Source organism: Falco naumanni, chromosome 20, assembly GCF_017639655.2.
Source record: "Falco naumanni isolate bFalNau1 chromosome 20, bFalNau1.pat, whole genome shotgun sequence".
NCBI lineage: Eukaryota > Metazoa > Chordata > Aves > Falconiformes > Falconidae > Falco > Falco naumanni.
Genome location: NC_054073.1, coordinates 577,474 through 601,043, shown reverse-complemented (window position 1 = coordinate 601,043; position 23,570 = coordinate 577,474). Strand labels below are relative to the sequence as shown.

General features: G+C 46.6%; 3 protein-coding genes across 3 annotated transcripts; 1 reads left to right on the top strand and 2 right to left on the bottom strand.

The window, feature by feature from the left end:
* The first annotated feature begins 5,667 nt into the window (after nt 1-5,667).
* On the top strand, nt 5,668-6,681 carry LOC121080024 (keratinocyte proline-rich protein-like). Its single transcript, XM_040577875.1, has one exon. The coding sequence runs from the start codon at nt 5,668-5,670 to the stop codon at nt 6,679-6,681; it is 1,014 nt and encodes a 337-aa protein (XP_040433809.1).
* A 7,000-nt stretch (nt 6,682-13,681) lies between these two features.
* LOC121099443 (proline-rich protein 9-like) lies at nt 13,682-14,461 on the bottom strand. Its single transcript, XM_040618353.1, has one exon. It carries the CDS (start codon nt 14,459-14,461, stop codon nt 13,907-13,909), a length of 555 nt encoding a protein of 184 aa, XP_040474287.1. The 3' UTR covers nt 13,682-13,906.
* A 6,366-nt stretch (nt 14,462-20,827) lies between these two features.
* On the bottom strand, nt 20,828-23,083 carry LOC121080097 (keratin-associated protein 10-4-like). The gene is made up of 3 exons (XM_040577960.1): nt 22,935-23,083; nt 21,645-22,862; nt 20,828-21,545 (listed from the first exon to the last, which is right to left on the bottom strand). Exons 1-3 carry the CDS (start codon nt 23,081-23,083, stop codon nt 20,828-20,830), a joined length of 2,085 nt encoding a protein of 694 aa, XP_040433894.1.
* Nucleotides 23,084-23,570: the final 487 nt, after the last annotated feature.

Sequence of the window (23,570 nt, the reverse complement as noted above, 5' to 3'; positions counted from 1 at the left end):
AGGTGACCCTCAGGCTGCTCTACTTTACAATGGCACGTCCTGGCTTATGGAGCAGAAAAGGCTGATGACAGGCTAAACTCCAACAAGTTCATTCCTGAGCTGGAGTGCATGAATGAAGCAATTGAGGATTAGGCTCTTTGAAGTGATGGCTGACTGGAAAGTGTTCCTGTTGTGCCCAATGGGTTTTCAACGAGGCAATCTGTTGCACTCGAGAAGCACAGTAATTCTGCAGAAGCAGCTAGGAATAAATTTAAGCAGGCAATTAGGAGAAGATTTTCAAGAAGCAGTGCAGGGAGACTCTGGAATAGGCTGCCAAATCAGAAAACTGGAATGAAAATATGAAAGAAGGTTTAAGATGGAGGTTGGTGAATTTATGGAAGAGGTTTTATAACTATGAATGCAGAGTCACAGGCTTAACTCAGTGATTCACCACCCACGTGCATCTCCTGAGAGTTGTTAAACTAATCCATTGATACAAGTTTAATATGAAACCGTCTGGTTCCTGTGAAGCCCAGGTGCAGTATTGTAGCAAAAGCAAAGAGGAATCACTCAGGAAATAACAGGAAGGAAAAAACAATATTGAAGCATGGATACTTCATATCCAGTACTTGGATGCTACAGCATTTGGCCATCCCTGTGGGTGACCAGCTTCTAGTATTCTGTAACACGAGTGGACAGTCCACCTCCAGCACTAGGAGAGAAGATGCTTTAGTGACTGGACACACAAGCAGACAGACCGATACTAGGAAATTCAGTAACAGGTAATTATGTCTTTTGTCTCGTGAGATGAGTTAATCAAGATGTCCACCCTAAAATGATGACAGGCACAATAATAAAGAACAAAATGGGGTGTTAGCGAAATAGTGTCTAATTAAGCCATCAGGGCAAGCCATGTCTTGGGAGATCCAGTTCAACAGCTTCTGAATCACACCAAGACGTGAAATCCAGGAGTGCAATAGTTTCCTCAGATCATCTTCTCTGTGCACAAAGGTTCAAAGTAATGGACAGAGAAAAATCAAAGAACATCTATGCAGATGTGAGGTGAGGATCACAGTGAGCATTTCACATTCTGAGCTGAGGTTCTCTGCCATGGTCTTCACTTCTAAACAAGCTGATCCTTTTCTTCAGGCTGAGACAATACAGCTTCAGGACCCTTAGAGCTATTGAGACACTTGTCTCAACGATAAACCAGGGAAAGCTGACAGCTACAGACCTCCATTCAGACCTGCTAGAATAACTGCTGCAGCGCCTTAGACTTTTGAGGACTTAATTACCTGATGAGCATTTGCAAGGCCACTGATGGGCTGACAGCAGCACAGTTCCTACCCAAGCTGTGTGGGAGCTGACGTAACATTTTCTGCCTAGGAAGGATGAGCTCAGGCCAATATTTTTCTCCCTTGTGGTGTTACGTTCGCTGGAATTAGTGGTACCACTTCAGTATCGGCTGGGAGCTGAGCTGGGCTCCTCCAGGTGAGACCTGAGGAGCTGCTTACCTCCACGTTCACTGTAAAGGCACCTTACTCAATGCACGTTTCTCCCGTAGTTTCCCAAATGTTTCAGCGAGGCAGGTTTCACTGCATATGGTATTTGCCTCTAAAAATAGTCTTTGTGCAATTCACATGGAAGGGGAAAGCAATTACACCTCTACTATGGGAAAAACATTCACTCCCTTTCCACGGACTGACTTCAGAGCCTCTTCGATGATAATTACCATCATTTTTCTGCTGAGGTTGCTGACATGGAGGTGAAGTGACCTCCCTGAACCTCTCCAGACCTGGATCCAAACCAGTGTTTAAGGTCAGGACAGCCCCACCTTCTGATCTCCAGACAGGGCTCAGGTCGTCTCCCTTCCAGCTATGGAAAGTGATTTTCTGTAATCGCTTGATGTTGCAAGTTGAGGCTGGAAATGTGACACCTAAATATTCCAGAAACCTCACTGCTTGCTTAAATAAAAGCAATGTCTCAACAGACAGCCATGGCTGTACAGCCTGTAACAGTCTTTACCTCAACACTGCTACAGAGGTGCTACGTGCCCTGTTTCTCCCAGTTGCTCTGACTGACGGACGTAACAAGGGTTGCTGAAGCTCTGGCCTGAGGATGCAGATTCACTTGCGAATATTGCCCAAATATTCAAATGCAATGTGTGATCCAACGAAATGTGCCATCTCCTTTCAAACCCAGATGCTCTGTCCTCTTCAGGCCAGCAAGTGCAATGATAAACCCCACTTCTTTTATGAGCCTGAGCTTACTCCCTCCATCTTTCTGCTTTGAAGGTCTATATTCCAGGAGCATATCTCAGCAGAAGGGTTATTTTGATAACCATGAAGCGTGATGCTGCCTAGAAAGCAGACAGGCAGGTTCTCCGCTGCTGGAAAGTGTCCTAGTTCCTGCCTTCAGCTGAGCTACGACTGCAATTTGTACCAGCAGAGCAGCAGGTGAAACCTGAGTCAGGGTTAGGTCTTGGGCTGGGATATTCCCCTTGCTAGCAAGGGCTGGTGACAAAAACTAAGCAGCTCCCGGAGCCAGGCAGGCGGGCAGCAAGGCAAGGGCCCCACCTTGCTTTGCAAGGCAAGAAGGGGAGTTACACGGATGAAGTCACGCTACAGCAGAAGAAGATGTGGTCTAAAATTCAGGTGTTCTGCCCTTCGGTTGCCAAATGATTATCAGCAGAGGAAGTTACACCACAGCCAGAAACAGCTTCTTATGTTCGCAGCCCAGGAATCCCAGCCGGTGACGGGTACCAGCTCAGCCTGTTGCAACGATTGCATCTGTAGCGTGTGCTCTGATAAGAGCTCTGGTAAAATGGTGGAGACAGGACAAAGATAGTCCCAAGACAACCAAATGTGATGAAATTCACCTCTGCGTGGGACGTGTTGTCTCCGCTGCTGAAAATAATCCTACCATCAGAAACGAGGACTGTTTGACTTCCATCCTGATAGCTCCCTGAGATTTTGAGGATAATAATCAGCGAGCTGTTTTCACCCAATAAAATTTTCACATGGAATAATGCTTAGTGAATATACTGTCTAAGCTACAAGCTCTCTTTATTTTACATGTAGATTGAAACATCTTCTCAAATGCATTTCTGGCACCTAAATGAAACCAGTGTCCAAATTCCATTTGAATGTGATAAATCTTGTATACTATTAAAAAAAATCCCTTTACTTTTCACATGATACACAGAGATCAACTCCATTTTCTCTTCTGTCACGTTTGGATGGGCTGGAGATGCATCTTCTGTACAATAACATGCATCCAAAATTATCTGTTCTGAAATGAAAGCGGTATGAAATCTACGAAGATCTTCATGGAGAAAAAAATAAACCCATCCATCATGAGGCTGTAGGCTCACCAGAGAGTCACCTTAGGGTATTCACCGATAAAAAGTAGGTGAGAGAAGTACAGATTAGCCCCCTTGCCTTAAACTACAAATACATGCTAAGAAGCGGGTGTTTTAGCTGACGTGAAGTGACTCATGCATGACTTGAAGTGGAACCACACTGGCTGACACCACACCAAGACCCCTGACCTCGACGGGGTCTGCAATGAATTCATTAACCTGAAGGTCTGACCTTTATTCACACGGAAAGCTTTTTGTTAAATTGGGTTAGTCAAAAAGGGGAATAAAATGCATTCTGCACCAAAAGCCTCTCTTCACAATGCCTACGTGTAAAACAAGTCTGTGGAGGAAATGCATGATGGCAGTTGTGAAAGAATGAGCTCATTACCTAGGAGGACTCATTCCCAGAAGGCAGGGCTTTGAAACCATATAAAAGTTCTCAAATCTCCATGCTCCACCATCCACTCGACTTCGTGCTTCTCCCTGTTGACTGGTTGGGTAAGTCAGAGAATACTGATACCTTTTTGCGATGTCTGTAATTTTACTGCTTGGCTTAACGTAGGCAGACTCTTTAAAGAAGCGTTTTATTTGATAGCTTTGAATATGCAAAAGATTCCTCCAAAGAAGAGAAATCGTGGGTATTGGGGTAGGACAAGCAGCCTTGGAAGGACTCTGCAAGGCAAATTCAGATTGTGTCTAAATCTGAGGATAGTTAAATGCTAAATTAGACCCTTTCGGAAGAAGAGATTAGATAAAATTATGTTGGCTTAAGTATAACTGATCCTGCCTTCAGGGAAGGAGAAGGTCTAAATGGCCTCCTAAAGCTCCTTCCAAATCTGTTCTCTGTGATTCTGCTATTTATAACAAGAATATTTTTTAATCTTCAATTTCACCATGAAATTATTTTGTAAAAGAGAAATTTGGGAGCATGAGGGGCTGTAGGGAGCAGAAGGTTGCAAGTATTCCTAGCGTGCTGTCTCATCCATACTAACCATCTCAAGGGCAATATATTAATTTGGCTTAAGATCTTATCAGGTCCTTACAAAGAAAAGAGCAAGAGATAAGTGATATTGATCTGAAGGATCTAGAAAGATCCAGAAGAGAGCAATGAATTTGCTTTGAAGATGTGCTGAGAGGAGTAGGCAATGCAGGGAAGGGAGAATGAACTTGCACACTCTCACATCATCTGCATTGGTGCTAGTCTTGCGTTGAGGGGACATGAAAAAGCCCCTTCCAGCCCACACATCTGTGATTCTAACCTTTTATTTGTGCCCTTAGATTGTCTTGAGAAAGACAGCAACGCAGGCTTTAGCAAAGGCACAGCACCCATCCAGCTGAGCCTGGTCCTGCCTTCAGCAGCCCAAGAAACAGAGGCAGTTCCATAAATTGTTTGCAAAACCCATTTGGCCTGTTGCACATTACTGGCCTTGGGAGAAGAAATCCCTCCTGATTATTCTGATTCATGCAAGCTACATGGATTATTAGTGGCCAGGATAATCCAGAAACATAGGGACACATTACCACTGCTAATTCTTCCCGTGACAGCTGGAAGAACTGTGCCACAGGTAACCTCAATCCATCACATCACCAATGATGTCAGAGTGAAACCAGAGCAAGAGGAGGAGTTGGTCTATTGTGCTGTAAAGAATCTTAATACTACAGAAAGATATTGGCTTACTTGTGAGGTCCACCTTGAAGCCTTAGCACCTCACATTTCGAATGCCAAGTAAAACCGTTTTAAAAGGGGCAAAATTAAATGAAGTATTTCTGTTTTGTAAAATATCCCGTTGGGCCCAGAGTGATATTTTTCTACTTTTTGATACCCCGAATGTTTTTAAATGTTTGTCTTCAGCATTCATTATTTTTTTGTTATTGTTTTGACTTTCTGAAACCGCTATCAAACCAGCAGATCTGTTATTTGCCAGCTCCTCTCATCAATTCCCCAGGACAGAAATGAAAGGGAGTTCACACATTGAGAAGAGCTAAGCAACAGGAGGAAGAGCTCTGAAGTGTAAATCAGCTCCGAGTTCAAAGGAGTGGCTCTACCTTTACCTCTAGACCTGACAGGGCTGTCCCACATTGCAGAACACAAAGGAGATAACACAGAGTCAGAGCAGGAGCTGAAAGGCAGGATGAAAAAGAAAGAGCAAATCATAATTCTTTCTGAGGCAACCTGCCTTGGGAAACTGAGGGCAAACTAAGAGAACTTTACTCTTGCAGCTGATTCATGTTTCTTATAATCCTTTCACCCTTATCCCAATGCAGTTCATTTAGCAGACACAATAACACTCTGACCTTTCTTTCAGATAATCTTGTTTCCTGCAAAGATGTCTTTGAATCAAATGCAGATCAAGCAGGAAATCACCCTCCCACCTGGCCTGAGCAAAGCGAATTCAAAGCAAAGCCAAGAGCCTGTGCACTGCACTGAGCCGGTCCCATGTCCACAGCAGCAACCTGAAGTCCAAGTCCCAACACCTTGTCCAGAACCAGTCCCAGTAGTAGTGGTACCATGCCCGGAAAAAACAGTGCCATTGCCAACACCGGTGGTGGAACCCGGCAAGGGAGAAACACCAGTGGTCATAATACCCCAGTGCCCACCCCAGGAGCAGCAGCAGCAACAGCAATGCACGTTACCACCAACTGTCCCACCTGTATCGTGCCCTGAGCCTGTTCCGTGCCCTGAAGAGAAACCAGCGTGCAAAGAGCTGCCTGTGCAAGACCCTGTTTCCTGCTCTGAACCAACTCCACAAGTGCAGGAGAAGCAGGAGTGCAAGGAGATCCCTCTGCCAGTTCCTGTTACCTGCCCAGAGGATGCAGCATGTCCCCAAGAGAAGCAGGAATGCAAGCAGATCCCGGTGCCCATCCCTGTTCCATGCCCTGATCCTGCACCATGTCCCCAGGAGAAGCAGGAGTGCAAGGAGATCCCAGTGCCCACCCCATGCCCTCCAGAGAAGCAGGAGTGCAAGGAGATCCCCGTGCCAATCCCTGTTCCCTGCCCTGAACCCACACCATGTGTCCAAGAAGAGCAGCAGTGCAAGGAGATCCCTGTGCCAATCCCTGTTCCGTGCCCTGAGCCTGCACCGTGTCCTCAGGAGAAGCAGGAATGCCAGGAGGTCCCTGTGCCAACCCCCGTTCCATGCCCCGAACCCACACCGTGTGTCCAAGAAGTGCAGCAGTGCAAGGAGATCCCCATGCCCACCCCCTGCCCTCAGGAGAAGCAGGAGTGCAAGGAGACCCCCGTGCCAATCCCTGCCCCCTGCCCTGAGCTTCCAGAGAAATGCCCTCCCATCGAGCAGCAGCAGGTGAAGCAGCCCAACCAGTGGCCCCCCATGCAGAAGTAACTTGCGGCTGGCCAAGGAAGCCCTGAAGAGAGAAGATTGCAAGCCCAGACCTCCTCTCCCCGTGTCTCATGACCAGAGGTCATTTTCCAACGCCCTTTTATTCGCTGCAGAACTTCTGCCAAGCAGCACAGCTTCCAGCTGCCCCCCAGCTAACGCTAGTGCTATCCCATACTAACAGCCATAAGCTAACTGACGCGGCAGGACTGTCAATAGATAATAAGGCTTCAAGCGGTGTTGTAGGCATGTGCGTTCAGCTTTCCAGCGGCCTGAATTTCTGCCCTCTCCCAATCACCCCACTGGCTTTTAACAGCCCAGAGAGAGACCAAAGAGCATGATGGCACGCACGACTCGGGGTTCATTAAGCTAAAGATTCAAACTGAACCCGAACACAGTTAGGGACCGAGAGCTCATCGTCCAGACCTGCACGCTGCCTCCTGGTTTTCATGCCTTCCTCCCCACCTCCCCCCATGTGAATGCCATCTCCCACCTTGCATTTAAGGATTTTGCCTATTAATAATAGGATTTGAGGTTTCTGCAGAACCTCAGGGGTTCTGGTGAATGGCAACAAGACTTTCTGAATCATGAATCCATAGTACTGAATATTTTAAACAATTAAAACAAATCTGCTGGGCTGGAGGAAATAGAAAGATTTTTACCAAAAAAAAAAAAAAAAGCCATCCCCTCCTAATTATCTGCTTAGCTGAATTGGTAGTAATCAGCGCTTTCCTCAGAGAGCTCACCTTGGATTTTCTAAGATGTGTAAAAGAGCAGCTCAAGCTGAGATTATTTATGGAAAATATATAGATAATTAAATCCAATCCAGACATGTTTTGAAATAGATTAACCTCAGGCGTGGCTTCCATCTGTTAGACAGGATAAAGGAGGAAGCATACACACTGCTGTCTCAATTACACCCTGGAACACGTTTCACCACACAATGTTGTTGCGTATGTATCTGGTACTTATCTCTAATTATTTTAGGCTGACATTGTATCCAGGATTTATTTCATTGTGAAAATCAACAATAAAAATTACTTTGAATACCAAGCAGTGGTGATTTTTAATAGCTTCTGCTTAAAAAAAAAAGATGAAAAGGAGCCTCAGCTTGCAGCGCTCAAGTCATTTTTCAGGCTCAGAGCTGGGCAAATCAAGACGCAGAAACTTGGGTGCTCACAGGGGACCCTGGCTCTGCTGCTCCTCTCCAGATGCCCGGGTTAGAGCCCCTGCACAGTGTCAGCCCTCTAGCACTGAGACACTAATTGCACTGAAACACCTCATAGCAAGACCCCCCACCGCCAAGCACAGCACATGGCATTGGCTCACCCCAGGCTGTCCCCACAGTCGCTCTGCCACTCTGCCCAATTTACGCATATTCCCAGCCACTCCGTGACCTTCAGCAGACATAAGGCACGGGCATGTCTACCAGGCAGGTTGCAAGCACAAGCAGATGAGTTTTTCCCACACTTCAGATGCGCCAGGAGTGATGCAATCCCACCGGTTTGGCCCTGTACCTGTTAGATGGGTGTTAGATACATCCAACCTCATTGTTTGATCACAGCACCGTGCCGAGTTTGCCAAGCAAGCTCACATCGGTCTGCCAGACACCAATACCTTATCGCTTAACAGGTTCTGTATTTATATTTTTCCCCCCTCTACTTTCCCAGGCAGCTGGCTGGAAATCAATTAGCTGAGCCACTAAGTCCTGCTGAGAAACCAAAACATTCTGAATCCTCTTTCTGGTTCTTTTAAAACAGAAACTCTTTGTTCTGAGCAAGCAAAAGCTTCCTTTCAGTGTGAAAAGCTTCCAAAGGCTATTTTCCCCTCAGCAGTTATAGGGTAGTTAAGGGTCTGAAAAACCCACAATTAATCATTTTGATGGACCCACAAGAATAGACTTCAGCATATTCTACCTTGCAGAAAACTGAGTTTCTCCAGTTTGCTCTAGTTCAGGATGAAAACCAACTTGCAAGGTGGCCCTGAGGTGGGAAGCACATCCACCCTGAGCCAGCTGTGACACACAGGAGCAGCTCTGCCCCAAAGGACGCTGAACTTAATCGTCTTTCTAGAGACTGTGATCATTTTGTGACTGTTTGCTCTAGACATTTCACATTTCTGGTCTACTTAGTCATCACGTTAATAGCTGTAGATTTCTGGATCTATCTGAAATAAAAATGTGGACAAATAATTCCTGGGGAAATCTGGAAGGCAAACATGCATGGAGGTGTGTGTGTGTCTCGTATACTAGGGTATGTCTAAAGGTGATTCTTCAGCTAATAAAAGTAAGCAAAAGAGAATGGATGACGCTCATAAACTGGAAAAAAAAATATCAGGAAGCAAGTAATGAGGTTACTTAAGATTTTATTGTACCACGTCCCAAACTAAAGATCAGAAGAAAACTGCTCCACTGTTATATAAATATAGTAGAAGATGAATAAATTCAAGTTAATGAATTGCATCTCTTTGTAAAATAATTTCTGCTTGCGAACAAAGGAGGCATGTTGCAAATTTCTAGCTATTCTGACAGAGCCAGCAGACAGAAGGAGAGCTTGCAAATAAGCATTTGCATCTTCCATGGCACTTTGTGGCCATTGCTGTTAGTGCTACTTCTGCTTTGGGCACTGCTGCTGCTGTTGCTGCTGCGGGATGCTCTTCACAGGACACTTGGTTTGCCCTTTGGAGGACTGGCATTGCTCCACACCCTTTGGAGGACACTTTTCCTGGCATTTTGAAGGTATTTGCTGCTGCTGTTTCTGCTGGTGGGAAGACATCTTTGCTAAGCCTGGAAGAAAACCAAGGTGCCGTTTCTGTTATTTTAAGCCCCCCACACTTCTCCTTTCTGGATGTTACAGTTTCAGTCAGTTCTTCAGCTTTGACATCAAACCAAGAGTGAAGAGCATTTCAAAGTTAATTCTACCACGGAAAACACACAGGGAAAAAAAAAAAAAAAAACAAAAAAACACACACACAAACTTGGAAGTCCTTGAGGATGCTGCTGTTCAGACCAGCTTTGTGCTGATGACTCCAGTTTACCCCACATTGCTTTACTGGGCTCCCATCACAGTTGCCCCTATGGGGATCATCTGCTCCTCAGAGGCCCCAGGGCGTAACAGTATATAAGCATAAATTAATATAACAGGCAAGCACCATCCTAATAAAGTTGTGATTCAACCGTGGCTACAGAGGTGGAGGGAAGAGGAAAAAAAAAATAAAAATGAGGGGTTTTCCTTCCTTCCCTCCACTCACTCTTTGCTGAACATTTCAACTTTGACAAGCTAAGAAGCACCCCGAGTTTTAATGAAAGCAGGGTGAGTTCATGGAGAACCCCAGAGCAATATTTAAAACTAGTCAGAGAGGAGCAGAAAGCTAGAGGCGTATCAGTATTGCAAACAGTTTTGAAAGAAAAAAAAATAATTTGATAACAATCCCTTCTGACAACAGCCACATCTCTGCTTAGTTCATCGAGACCCTCAGAGCAGGAGCCATGTGTCTTGTCATCCAGGGTCTGCCTCAGACCGTGACTGCCCCTCCCACTCATGACGATATGATTTTGCACAAAGAAGTGAAACTCAGAGCCCTGGAGATCCAGGGAACTGCAGCGATCAGCCCGTGGCCGCTCAACAGATGCAAAACAAGCTGCCAGTGGATGCCACGCTTTGGCAGCTGAAACTCAATACTCAATGGTTATCCACAAGGATTTTTATCAACTGGGAAAAAACGATAAGGGTTAGCAAGGGTTTGCTCACCCAAGGAGTTACCAAGCCACTCTCTGGAGCCTCAGAAAGTCTCCAAATAACACAATAAGGCTTTCACCTGTGTGGAGGTGAAATTGCCAGAGAGATGAGCTGAAACTGTTCCTAGAGAAATAAATAAAGAGAAATAAAAATCACCCTATCTCCCAAGAACAGGGCACCAGAAACCCCTACCTATATTGCTAGATGTGCACAGAAGGACCCACCTGGTATCTCCTGCTGTTGGAGGGAGGGAAGAAGAAGCCACTGAAGCTGATGAGCCTCCCCGATGAGAGGCTTTTATACGCTTTCAGAAGTCAGCCCGGGGAGCTGATGACAACAGATTAACTTGATGACCAGAATCTTTCACAACGAGAACCTGCTTCACCAACACCTCCATACACCTGGACTTCAGTCAAGGTCTGTGAGAGATGCCTCCTCTTTCAGGTGCGGGGGATTTGTTGTTTTTAATGCAAGACACACCCAATCTTGTAATAACTGGCTAATTTATTAATAATTCATCTTGTCCCGACCCTGGGCAAAGATCCCACAACTGAACTCAGATTTGAGAGGTGGCTCAGATCTGCTCCAGAGGGAGCAGAACATGTTTGCGTGAAGTTTAGGTATTTCTGGGTAGTTTTATCAGTGATCCCCGGGTCAGATCTCCAGCTGACATAAACCTGAGTGGGAGACGTTTGCGTGCTGTATTCCAGCTCCTGGGAAGGGCAGCAGGTCTGTGTTTGGCAGTCCCTGTTCTCAGGGTTTACTTCTGTCCTTCTCCTCCAAAAAGAGAACGAAGCTTTTTATATTGCGAAGAAATCAGAAAGCTTTCCCTTTGTTTTTTTGGGTTGTTTTTTTTTTTTTTTTTTTTTTTTTCCCTGCACTTTCACGTAGCTTTTCAGTGACGCACCTCAAACTTCTTTTTTACAAACAGTAGGTTTGGCTTGCTGAAGTTGTGGCAGAATTTCTTTTTTCTGGGCATGGATCCGTGTTTCAGAAAAATGTTGATCCCCTTGAAATTTTTCCAAGGAAGAAACAGAGGAAATGTTTCAACTGAAATATTTTCTAATGGAAAAGGTAGCTTTCTACTACTAATTTCTCAAGCCTCCCTCACTACTATGCCCTGTGGGGTCATATTCAGCCCTATGAATTACAGCCCAGTCTCCATTATGGATGTGTGATACACAGAGGGATGATGGACATGGCTTCCACTGGGTGTAGGAGAGCAGAAGGTGCTAATGGAAACAACATCATCCCATATCTTCACATCCCTCACTCATGCCTGATTTACCAAGGGTCTTAATGACCCTGAGGCTGACACAGATCAAATGTGCCTAATTTGTTGTACACTGGGGAATCTCAGCAATGCTCCCAACTAACCACAAGTGCATAGGAGAGCAGTGTGTCAGGGCTTTTGCAACACGTTTTCCTACAGGCGCAGGAAGCATGAGGAGCACAAACTAACAGGTCTCTTCTGCCACTTCCCCTGGGGTTTTGAGAGCACCATCTCCCATCTGTCATTACCATGGCTGGTATGATGCTAGCAGCACAGAGGGAGAGCGGAAAAAATTTTAAATGACTAAAAGAGCTGATAGAGCTGGATGAAGATGCTTGGAAACCAGTCACAGGTGACTAGTCTATGGGATGGATCTCATTAGTAGCAGCATATGACTTCCTGACTAAGACCTTTTCCATGTCTGGAAGTGGGCACTGATGCTACACATGTGACGGCAGCAAGCGATTATTAGTGAGGCCATGTTCATTGCTGAATCCCCAAAGGTGTGCGCTCAATGGGAGGAATTAAAGACGCACGTTCCTAGTCTCCCCTTCCATTTTCCTGCTTTTGAATTTCTGCTGAATTTCCTGCTGTTGAATATCTGGTCCACCTACCCCTGCTTTGTCTATCTGAACTGCAAGGTGTGTTCAGGCATAGAATTTATTTGCCTTACCGAGACATGTTTTGCCCATCATTATCGCTGCTTGATGGTGTCATCTTTTGGTGTCGACAGAAATAACACAAAAAGGAATCTACCATCAAACTCTCTACACCTGTACACAAGGTTTCATTAAAAGCTGATTTGGTAATAGTGTTTACACACACCTAAATATAACTCTTTTCTTTTCTAGATTAGATACTCTCCACCCTTGCCATAATGATATGGTAGGCGGATAGCAGTTCTCTACATCCCAGACATGGAAATTGTGTGGCCATCATGGAGACAGAGGTAAGCAAGTCACAGGCACAGTATGGAGGACAATGGGGCCATTGTCTCTGAAACTCAGCATTTAAATCAGAGTAATGTCCCTCCAGACAATGGGCTTCCTTCCGTTTCAAAATTATGACTCCAAATAAAGAAGAAGCATTTATAAATTAATTAAAATATTACTGCACCTGCCAGATGTTAACGAACCCGAAATGCCAACCACTCTATCAGCCAGGGAAGTGACTTCTCATTGCAGGTGGGGAAGGGATCGATAACAAGGGTGAGACCTGCCCAAAGCCACACAAAGTATCTGCAGCAAACCTGGGAACAAACCTGCAATCTGCAGGGCTCAGACCTGTTCCTGAACCACAAAAAGATTCATCTCCTGAAGCCAAATCCCCTGCTTTCTATATTTAGTCAGTGAGGATCATGGGAAGAAGTCATCAAAAATACCACTTTTGTCTCCATCAGAATATTTTTAAGATACAGTTAAAATCCCAGCAAGAACATTTTGATTCCCTCTTTCCCTTAAATTTACCTTGTAACAGTTCCTAAGATTTGCCTCCAATATCCAGAGACATTAAGAAGTAAAATACTATCATTAATAAAGCTAAAAAATAAATTTCTATCATGATTTCCAAGCAGGATAAACCTAAATCTTTTTTAATCTGTCAGAAATGTATTGACAAGATGATGCTTTACTTATAGTATTAGAAGACACTCCTCCACATTATAATGCGTGGTCTCTGTTTGCAGCACTGCATTGCAGGCACAAATCCTCCGCAACCACGGCAGCTTTTTAAAACAAAAACTAAAATAAGATGTTCTTGGGTCTGAAGCCATGGAAACGAGGCGATGAAAGAAAGACAGAAGACACATGGTGCCATCGATGGTCAATTTTTATTGCTGCACATAGACATTGAAAGACAAGAGGATATGCATTAAATGAGAATTAAAGAATAGAAAGGTAGGCACCTTCCAACAGCACAGCCATTGCTAAATAACTTCTCAAGATGCCCAGCAGTGTAATATCGGCCAACTGCAGTTACCAAGAAAAAGGTGCTGAGATAGCAGTAGCAGAAGTAGCATAAGAAGCAAAGATACAGCCTGGAAACATTCAGAGAAATGTTTTCCAAGACAAAGAGAGCACAGGCTAACCAGATCAGGAGAGGTCTCAGTACATTGCGGATGGGTCTGTAACTTCTTTTTCATTCCGTGGATGCTCATGAGCCCATGGATACTGCAATGCAGCGAAGCACCAGGACTGCACGCGAGGCTCACGCGTTAAGGCCATCAGCATGGGCGAGAACAGACAGTGCTGCATGGCTCCAGGCACACCGTCTCGCACGTATCAACGCACTTGGTGGTACACACCTCCACGCATGAGGCTGGGCAGGGCTCCACACACTTGGTGCTGCACTGGGTGGCACAGGGCTCCACGCACTGGGTGGTGCACTGGGTGGCACAGGGCTTTGCACAGACATCGATGCACTTAGGTGGGCAGACCTCCACGCACTGTGTGCTGCAGGGGTTCACGCACTGGACGCTGCAGGGCTCCACGCACTGGGTGCTGCAGGGGTTCACGCACTGGACGCTGCAGGGCTCCACGCACTGGGTGCTGCAGGACGTGGTGCACTGGGTGGCACAAGGCTCCACGCACTGGGTGGTGCAGGATGTGGTGCACTGGGTGGCACAAGGCTCCACGCACTGGGTGGTGCACTGGGTGGCACAGGGTGTCGGGCAGACCTCCATGCACACCGTCTTGCAGGGCTCCACACACTTGCTGCATTTCTGCACGCAAATGGGAGGGGGCAGGCAGGGCTGTTTGCACTGCTCGTAGCAAGACATCCTTCTAGGTGCTAGTAAAGCTAAAGACAAAGATAAAAAGAGGACAAAATCAGGATGCTTGTTCTTTATTCTCGAGCCACAATTCACAACCCAAGCTCTGGAATGTATATAGCAGTTAACTGTTGGACTGAGAAAAGGACTGTTAGAAAAAATTGCATGTGTGAATGATTTGTGGATTCAGACACATGCAACCAACACTAGCAGGGAACTTGCAGGCATCACTGTTAAGAAGGCTAGAGCCATAAACCCTGAATTTGATAGAATTACCCACAGCTAAACTTTGTAGAAGCCGTAACATGAAAATAGTTCATCTAATCTTCTTAGGGCCCATCTTTTGCTAATCACACCTTCAGTTCCTCACGCGCACCACAGAGTATGTCCCCCTTTGTGTAGACGTTGAGCTGCTAAAGCCCAAGGATGAAGCCTAAAGAGCACAAATCCAGACACTATCGCAAATCCACGAGCTGTGTATCATGGTACGTCGCTGGAGCTGTATCAAAATGAATGGGCTCCTCCTTTCGTAAGAGGAGGGTTGGCCCAGAGGTTGCAGCTCCTGTTTCCAATTCATTTTCTCATCTTGACTTCTCCCAGATGTCTCCTGCAGCTTTGCCTGCAGGCATTCTGCAGCTTCTTTCTGCCAGATAATGCTTCTTCCCACCCATCTCTTTTGAAGTCCCAAGACTCACTCTGCAGCATCCACTAATTTATTTAATTTCCAGATTTAATGAGGCATAAAAAAAAATAATGAAGATAGAATACGAAGGAGGATGAGAGACCGTCACAGTTTCTGAAGAGGTGACAGGACATTTGCAAGCTACTTAAGGAAGAGCAAACTCTAAATAAGAATTGAACATCCTCTCCCCCATTCCAGGACAAATCCCGGAACAGAAACAACAGGAGCAAAGCTCTCCTGTGATCAGTAATATATTCTCTTGACCAGAACGACCAAGTAACACAGCCATCGCATCATTCCCTGATAAATCCGAGAAAGACTTACCAGTCCACCAATGCAGGTGAATGAGGGAGAAGTCAAACGAACTGGTGTGAGCATCAAAATGCAAACCTTTTTATATGGCTTGCATGGCGTCACCTCCGGAAACAAGGGAGCCCAGGGGTATGGACACCTGACCACTAACTACCTGAACAAGCTCCACCTGTACATGCTTTACATATTTGTTTACATCCTAATTTTTGATGGAAACCCTCTTCCAGGAAAACCATGTGATCCTGAGCAAATTCTGCTTCCACCTAATAGCCAAGTCATATGGTTCCCAACGAGAATGGTAGAGTAATTAGAAAAAATCAGGTACTGGATTAATTGCTTTTCAGAAAAGATTTAATAAGCATGGATATTTTCATCTCCTTATTTCCATAAATGTCTGAATGATACCTTGGGTTTGTTTCAGTGCAGTAAGAATGATTAACTATTATTAGCAAAGATGGACAATTGATCTGATTTGCTATGAGAAATATCATGTCCTAATTCTCATGGTAAGAAACAGCTAATCCTGCAGTGGGCTTCCACACATTACTGAGGTGTCTGTTTCTCTAATAGCTTTTTAACTATAAAATACACCCGACCCATTCCTCTCCACCATTCACAACATTCACACTTGGCAATGCCAATGGGGACACAGCTCCAGTTGCCTTGAGGACCTCTTCAAGCCATCAGGGCAAAGCAAAGGGGCACCCATTTTAAAGGCATTTTTCGCTGCCAGAGCAACGTAAAGGGCTTCAGCTTAAGTGGGATTAAGGCCCAGGACTCCACATCAGTATACTGAAGCCTTTTGTTGACCAGGATATCTCGCTGAGCTCCGCAGCACAGAAAATATTTCTCTGAGATACTCCAGTCACGGAGGTGGAATAGGATCGTCCTGCAATTAGGTGAGCAAATGCCCCAATGAGATCACTTACACAAATGCTAAATGAGCAAAAATAAAAAAAAAACTAAAACAAACACAAACCCCCCAGCCTGTTCAGCATGAGCAGTGCATCCTGTTTACACTGGAAACCGGGAGAATTGCAGGCACCGACACTGGTTCCTTTCTAATGTTTACACGGGCAAACTGGAATTCCTAAGCCCATGTGAGCTGATGAATTTGCACAGCTCCTGACATCCTCCCAGCAGCACCTCACTGTTTGTTCAGTCTTTCCACTCCTCTTCCTTTGCTGGACAGACTCATGTGCAATTTCTCCACCCAAGGCTCATACTGCTGCACCGGCAGCTTTTATGAACGATGGGAAGAAACAGGGACTTGTACAGTGTGGTTTGCTTGTCTTAGACATCTGCTTCAGGGTGAAGAGAAACACCCATGACTGCATTAAATAGACCCTGCAGACCGAAAAGCAGAGCAGATAGCTCTGATGTAACCATCTAGACAGATTTATCTCTCCTCCTAGAGCTAACCCAGCTGGGTGATGCTGAGCAAGCAACTGTCCTCCAGTACTTTTAAGTCCCCTCACAGCAGCAGCCTTCAACACTTATCTTGCTGAGGAGTTTCTCATAGTCCGGTTGGTACAGTTCTTCATGCCTTCCTAGGGCTCCAGGCTCACCTCTAAAACGAGGGGTGAGGACCGGTCCTACGTCTCCCTTTCTATAGTGGGTTACTGTATACCCTATTGTTATATTTGATTAGCAAGAAATTGTAACGACTTCAGAGAGAACTAGACATTTTAGGAGATATAAATTGATCTGCACTTGTAATATGTAGGAACATCAGAGAGCTGGATTATTATTCTTAATTGATGCTTATTTGTGGGTCTCTATTACATTTACGAGCAATTTGGTCATTTGACTAGTCACATTAACTTCAGTGAGTCAGGACCCCACAGCAACATCCTTTTGTGGTCATACTCCTTTGGCAAAAGAGCGGAAAAGAAGTGATTTTGCCAAATCTGACACTTCTGGAACCTGTTTAATTAAATGGCACACGTTAAGGTCTCTTGCAGCACCAGAGGCTGGTGCGATGGTAGCGCTTTGATGAAAAAAAAATACGACAAAGCACAAACCTGAACCAGAAGAGGTTCCTGGAGCCCAAAAGGAGACAGACTCCCCTACCCAGAGGTTTGCCTGGTGCTTGGAAGAATATTTCTGAAAAACTCAGTAGAAAAGGACATGGTCAACACTTTTGGCTGCCAATAACCCAAGAGAGACTTCATATTTCACTGCCAAGAGCTCCCAAAGGTGGAGGCACTTCAAGATCGGAGCCCTTTTCCTATAGCTATAAAAATTTTCCCTGCAGACATGAAATACCACATGGTTACGGAGACATGGTTATTAACAGAAACATAAAACTCCAGGATATGCAGATGTCATGATTTTTAATGGAAACATCTCAAAGTGACATTTTTCCCTGGGCAGATGCTCAGACATGCACTGTTTTGGGCCGTTCAGCTGGATTGCTGCTAGGAAAAAAATAAAACAAAACTATTTCATAAACTGCTGGCTGCCTTACTTTGAAAATGTGATTACCTCTGGATTTCTTTGCATCTCTTGGTTTACCTAAAAGCTGCCTAAGTAAGACTCCTTCCTCTGTGGCATCCAGCAGCGGTCGGCGTCAGGGATTTCATTTTGTTTGTGCAGCACCCTATACAGTACACTATTGCTTTGGTGGGCAAAGCATCTTCATGGAAATCGAGGATTCTCCCCATATTCTCAGCACGGTAAGCCCACTCTCCTGCACTTTGTTGCAATTAAATCTTAAAATCAGAGCTTCAATACACCCGACTTTCCCTTCTCATCACTCCCTACCACAGGTACCCAGGGAAGGTGCGAGGGTGTGATCCTGCACCCAGGGCAGCTGCCAGGTGGGGCTGGTCTCCAGGCTGCTGGTCCATCGCCTCCATCGTCGCATAGCTGGGATGCCATCAGGCTGAGTGCAGAATGCAATTAGCCTCACATGAAAACAAGTGGGTTGTCTAGTCTGTGCCCTGGGGACCATTTGATCAAGTAATTAGATCATTACTTCTGGGGCTGAGAGGAACCCAAATACGGCACTATCCGCCTCTTTTCCTGTTTACTCAGGAAGGTGAGTGCCTCGTGAAGAATGATAAGTGAGCATCTGAATGCAATTAAATCTGAAAAAGAGGAACTAGCTGTGGTTACGAAAAAAATAACTAATCTGTTTTATCTTTTGCCTTCTGTTGCATGTATTTGCTTTGATTTGCCCAGTATTTTAGAATGGGAATCTAGCTTTCCTTAGGATTTTTTTTTACATTACTGAATAAAAGCGTCCTGATCTCTGAGGAATACATCGGAGAGTTCACAGCACATTGCCTGACAGAGAGAGAACTGTGGGCCTACTACATTTGCTTAGGCTGAAGAGCAATTTTCCCCCTAATTGTTTTAACAGTTTTGGAGATGTAGGTGTTCAGGGAGGAAAGATCTCTCCCTCTTCCTACAGCACAATCTTGAGATGTTCACCTGGAAACGAACTGTTTGCTCTCTGCTGATGGTCTCAGCCTTTTAAAATCTGAATTTCTACGTTCATAGGAAGGACTAAATATAATGCAAGCATCGTGCCATCAGAAGGATGCTACAGAGAAACAGTTGAAGTGGAAATCTTATCTGAATGCCATTTTTTTTCACCTACAGATTCTTATTTCCCAGGATGTTCCATTTAATTTTGGAGCAGGAGCAAAGGAAATGGTTGCTCACACTTTTTAATGAATTTTAAAGGACTTTTGGAGTCAGGAGGGTGATAAGGAAGCCTCATTTAGTTTGGCATTTCTATTGCATAGCATTTTGTGTTCAGGTAATGCCCAGAGCACACGCCGAAGTCCAGACACCCGCTGTGGTAAGTGCTGCACAACCCAGCGGCAAGAGCCAGGGTCTGCCACAGCCTTGGAAGAGGAGGATAGAAGCGGAAGAGCTGTGAGGGTGGGACGATCTGCACGAGGATGGAGCTCCCCAACCCACGTGCGATGCCACATCCATTGGGTATGATTTATCCTGTCCCACTGTTGGTGGGACTCCCCTACTGGAAAAAGTGAGACAGCGATAATGGCAGGTTAGTCACCAGCCACGTGCCCTGGGGCATCTTTAAAGAGCGAGCCAGCAGGTGCTGGCAGACAGAGCAGCGCCCAGGTCTGCTGCTTCAGCAGCTGGGCTGGCTTCCCCCGCCATCTGCCACCCCATCTAACCTCCCTTCAGAGGCCACTGCAAAGCCCAGTCTGTCCCCACCCCCCTGCACCAGTTCTGCTCTGGAAACCTGCGGAGCACAACCCTTGGGCTGTGTAACAGGGTGACTTGGAAGCCCTGAGGATGTTGCTTACTCCTAGGTGAGCAATTTGCAAACAAATTTGATGCTAAGGAGGAAGCACTGGGATCCTGTCGGCAGGTATTTATGGAGGGTTACCAAAATTGTCCAAGACACCTTCCTAATACTAATAACATTTCTGCAGAGCTCAGTGGTGGGTGAATTGGTGTCAATCTCCCTAACTGATGAGGCTTGCCCAGTCGCCACTGGAGACAAGGAGATAGAAGTCAACAGCAAAAGGCTGAGATGGGACCTTTACACATGGGTGACAGTTGGGAGGCAGTCTCCCAGACCTGCTCATCTTCTCCCTGTTAGTGTCTTATCTACCCATTTCTCGGAATATTTCATTTCTGCCCATGGGATGCAGACACGGCTGGCCCTGAGCTCCTCCAGCTTCGGAGAGGCACTTCAGCAAGTGGTTGGGTTTTCAAAGTCTTTTCAAAACCATGGGAGAGCAGTATTTCCTTGTGATGTACAGCATCCCCTCTCCCAGCAATGAGCTGGGATAACCCAGATGAGTCCCAGGTCTCCAGCTATTGTCTTAGACCTTCCCATGCATTCTAGCAGGACCCGCCACTCTACAGAGATCAGGCTTTTTAGGAAGAAACTAAAAGGACAAAGTGTGAGTCTGGGGGAATACTAAAGTGAAGGAAACACTTGCAGACAGCTGATGTCAAGATCTTTTTTTTTTTTTTTTTTAATTATTGCTTCATACAAGAAAGGGAGAAGATGGCAAGAAAGAACAAATGGGGAAACCCCTCCATCCACATCAGTGCAAAGAAGAATTACAGAATCTCTCTCCCAGGCAAGATTCCTGGGGGCACAAAATCAATTAGTTACACGTTACAAGGGAAGTCACGGGTTTTGAGGTGAATACAGCAGAAATGATGCAGAATGTAAGGAGGACCGTTGGAGGATTTTACTCTTCCTGGGGCAGGAAGGGCACTAGGAGAGCAAAGATGCAAGGAAGGCATTGGCAGGTTCAGGGATCTGCAAACCATTTTCATTCCTCAGCCTTTGGAGACACACACCTCACCGCCAGGGCAACGGCACTGCGGAGTGGGGTCCCCCTGCAACTCCCAGCACAGCAGCCCCCGCATGCAGCCCCTCAAGGAGCCATGCATTTACGACAGCGGACATCAGCGCAGGTGATGCAGTAGCGCCGGCCGCAGGCAGGGGTGCAAGTACTCACGCACAAGGGGATGCATTGTGTAACGCAGGCAGTGGGGCAGGAATCCACACACTTTGTAACAGCCTGAACGCCCCCACAGCAGGGATCCACGCACGTGGTGGAGCACTTGGCCATTTCCTTGCAGCACTGATCCACGCATGTGGTGGTGCACTCACTCACACCTCCACAGCAGGGATCCACACACGTGGTGGTGCACTTGGTCACTTCCTTGCAGCAGGGATCCACACACGTGGTGGTGCACTTGGTCACTTCCTTGCAGCAGGGATCCACACACGTGGTGGTGCACTTGGTCACTTCCTCGCAGCAGGGATCCACACACGTGGTGGTGCACTTGGCCATTTCCTTGCAGCACTGATCCACGCACGTGGTGGTACATTCCCTCACACCTCCACAGCAGGGATCCACACACGTGGTGGTGCACTTGGTCACTTCCTTGCAGCAGGGATCCACACACGTGGTGGTACATTTGGTCACTTCCTTGCAACAGGGATCCACGCACGTAGTGGTACATTCACTCACACCTCCACAGCAGGGATCCACACACGTGCTGGTGCATTTGGTCACTTCCTTGCAGCACTGATCCACGCACGTGGTGGTACATTCCCTCACACCTCCACAGCAGGGATCCCCACATCTGGTGGTGCACCTGGTCACTCCACCACAGCAGGGATTCACACACTGAGTGCATCTGGTCACACATCCACAACATGGAGCCACGCACCTGGTGGCACACTTTATCATTCCTCCACAGCAGGGATCCACGCACCTGGTAGTGCACTTGGTCACCTCTCTACAGCAAGGATCCACACACCTGGTAGTGCACTTGGTCACTCTGCCACAGCATGGATCCACACATGTAGAGGTGCATCTGGTCATAGCTCCACAGCATGGATCTACACACCTGGTGGTGCACTTGGCCACTCTGTCACAGCATGGATCTACACACCTGGTGGTGCACTTGGTCACTCTGTCACAGCATGGATCTACACACCTGGTGGTGCACTTGGTCACTCTGTCACAGCATGGATCTACACACCTGGTGGTGCACTTGGTCACTCTGTCACAGCATGGATCTACACACCTGGTGGTGCACTTGGTCACTCTGTCACAGCATGGATCTACACACCTGGTGGTGCACTTGGTCACTCTGTCACAGCATGGATCTACACACCTGGTGGTGCACTTGGTCACTCTGTCACAGCATGGATCCACGCATGTGGTGGTGCACTTGGTCACTTCCTTGCAGCAGGGATCCATGCATGTGGTGGTGCACTTGGTCACTTCCTTGCAACAGGGATCCACACATGTGGTGGTGCACTTGGTCACTTCCTTGCAGCAGGGATCCATGCATGTGGTGGTGCACTTGGTCACTTCCTTGCAGCAGGGATCCATGCATGTGGTGGTGCACTTGGTCACTTCCTTGCAACAGGGATCCACGCATGTGGTGGTGCACTTGGTCACTTCCTTGCAACAGGGATCCACACATGTGGTGGTGCACTTGGTCACTTCCTTGCAACAGGGATCCACACATGTGGTGGTGCACTTGGTCACTTCCTTGCAACAGGGATCCACACATGTGGTGGTGCACTTGGTCACTTCCTTGCAACAGGGATCCACACATGTGGTGGTGCACTTGGTCACCTCCTTGCAGCACGGATCCGCACATGTGGTGGTGCACTTGGTCACTTCCTTGCAGCAGGGATCTGCACACGTGGTGGTGCACTTGGTCGCTTCCTCACAGCACGTATCTTCGCATCTGGTGGTGCACTCTGTCACTTTGCAGCAGCATGGGTTCAGACACGTGGTGGTGCACCTGGTCACTTCCTCACAGCACGGAGGCACACGCATGGCAACTGCGAGGCAGGATGGATCCAGGCACCCGGCTGCCTGCGTCACACCAAGGTTACCCAGGTTCACGTAAGTGGTGGTGCCCTGAGGAATCTGAGCATAGCAGCAGGGATCCACACAGGGACGCAAGCAGGGATCCACACAGGGACGCAAGCAGGGATCCACACAGGGACGCAAGCAGGGATCCACACAGGGACGCAAGCACTGGATGTTACGGACAGCACCACAGGGATCCACGAGTTTTTTCATGGGAAAACTCTTCACCAAGATGGTGGGAGGTGCGAGGCAGACCTGTCTCAGCTGGCAATCATTTTGGCAACGCATCTTTGAGGGAGGGGTAATGTCTGAAAGCAGGAAAGGAATATGTTTTGTGGGAAACAGGGATATTCAGCTTTCACAAGGCTATTTTAGACATGGAGTTAAACTACACTTTCCCCAGCAGAATACTGAAAAATATACTGGGAAGACAGCCTGAAATCCATAGCAGAGCACTACCTCCACATGGAAGCATTTTAGAGAAGTTTGTAGCTACTGGCTTCTCAAAACAGGAAAGAAAAGTGGTGTTACTTGGACTCAGCTCAAATTATCCTGCAGGGTCTGAAGTCATGACCATAGCTCCCCTTGGTTTGGGATTTACTTTTTGGCATTACTTCCCTATTTTCACCTGAAAAGGAGTTTACTGGGCTTCTGAGGGTGCCCTGTCCACATGCAGGTCCTCAGCTAGAGGACACGAGTGGAGGCTTCATGCTGGAAAACACTTCCACAAGGAAAGGACCAGAGACTCGCAGTGCAGCTGCTTTCCTACCTTTCC

Bases quoted from the DNA above. Each gene is read 5' to 3' on its own strand.
- LOC121080024 (XM_040577875.1), top strand. From the start codon at position 5,668: ATGTCTTTGAATCAAATGCAGATCAAGCAGGAAATCACCCTCCCACCT.
- LOC121099443 (XM_040618353.1), bottom strand. From the start codon at position 14,461: ATGTCTTGCTACGAGCAGTGCAAACAGCCCTGCCTGCCCCCTCCCATT.
- LOC121080097 (XM_040577960.1), bottom strand. From the start codon at position 23,083: ATGCGTTGCCAAAATGATTGCCAGCTGAGACAGGTCTGCCTCGCACCT. The intron at 22,863-22,934 runs GCGTCCCTGTGT...GGATCCCTGCTG, and splicing joins CCCTGTGTGGATCCCTGCTT to CTATGCTCAGATTCCTCAGG. The intron at 21,546-21,644 runs GTGTGCCACCAG...GTGCACCACCAG, and splicing joins TGCTGTGGAGGAATGATAAA to ATGTGGGGATCCCTGCTGTG.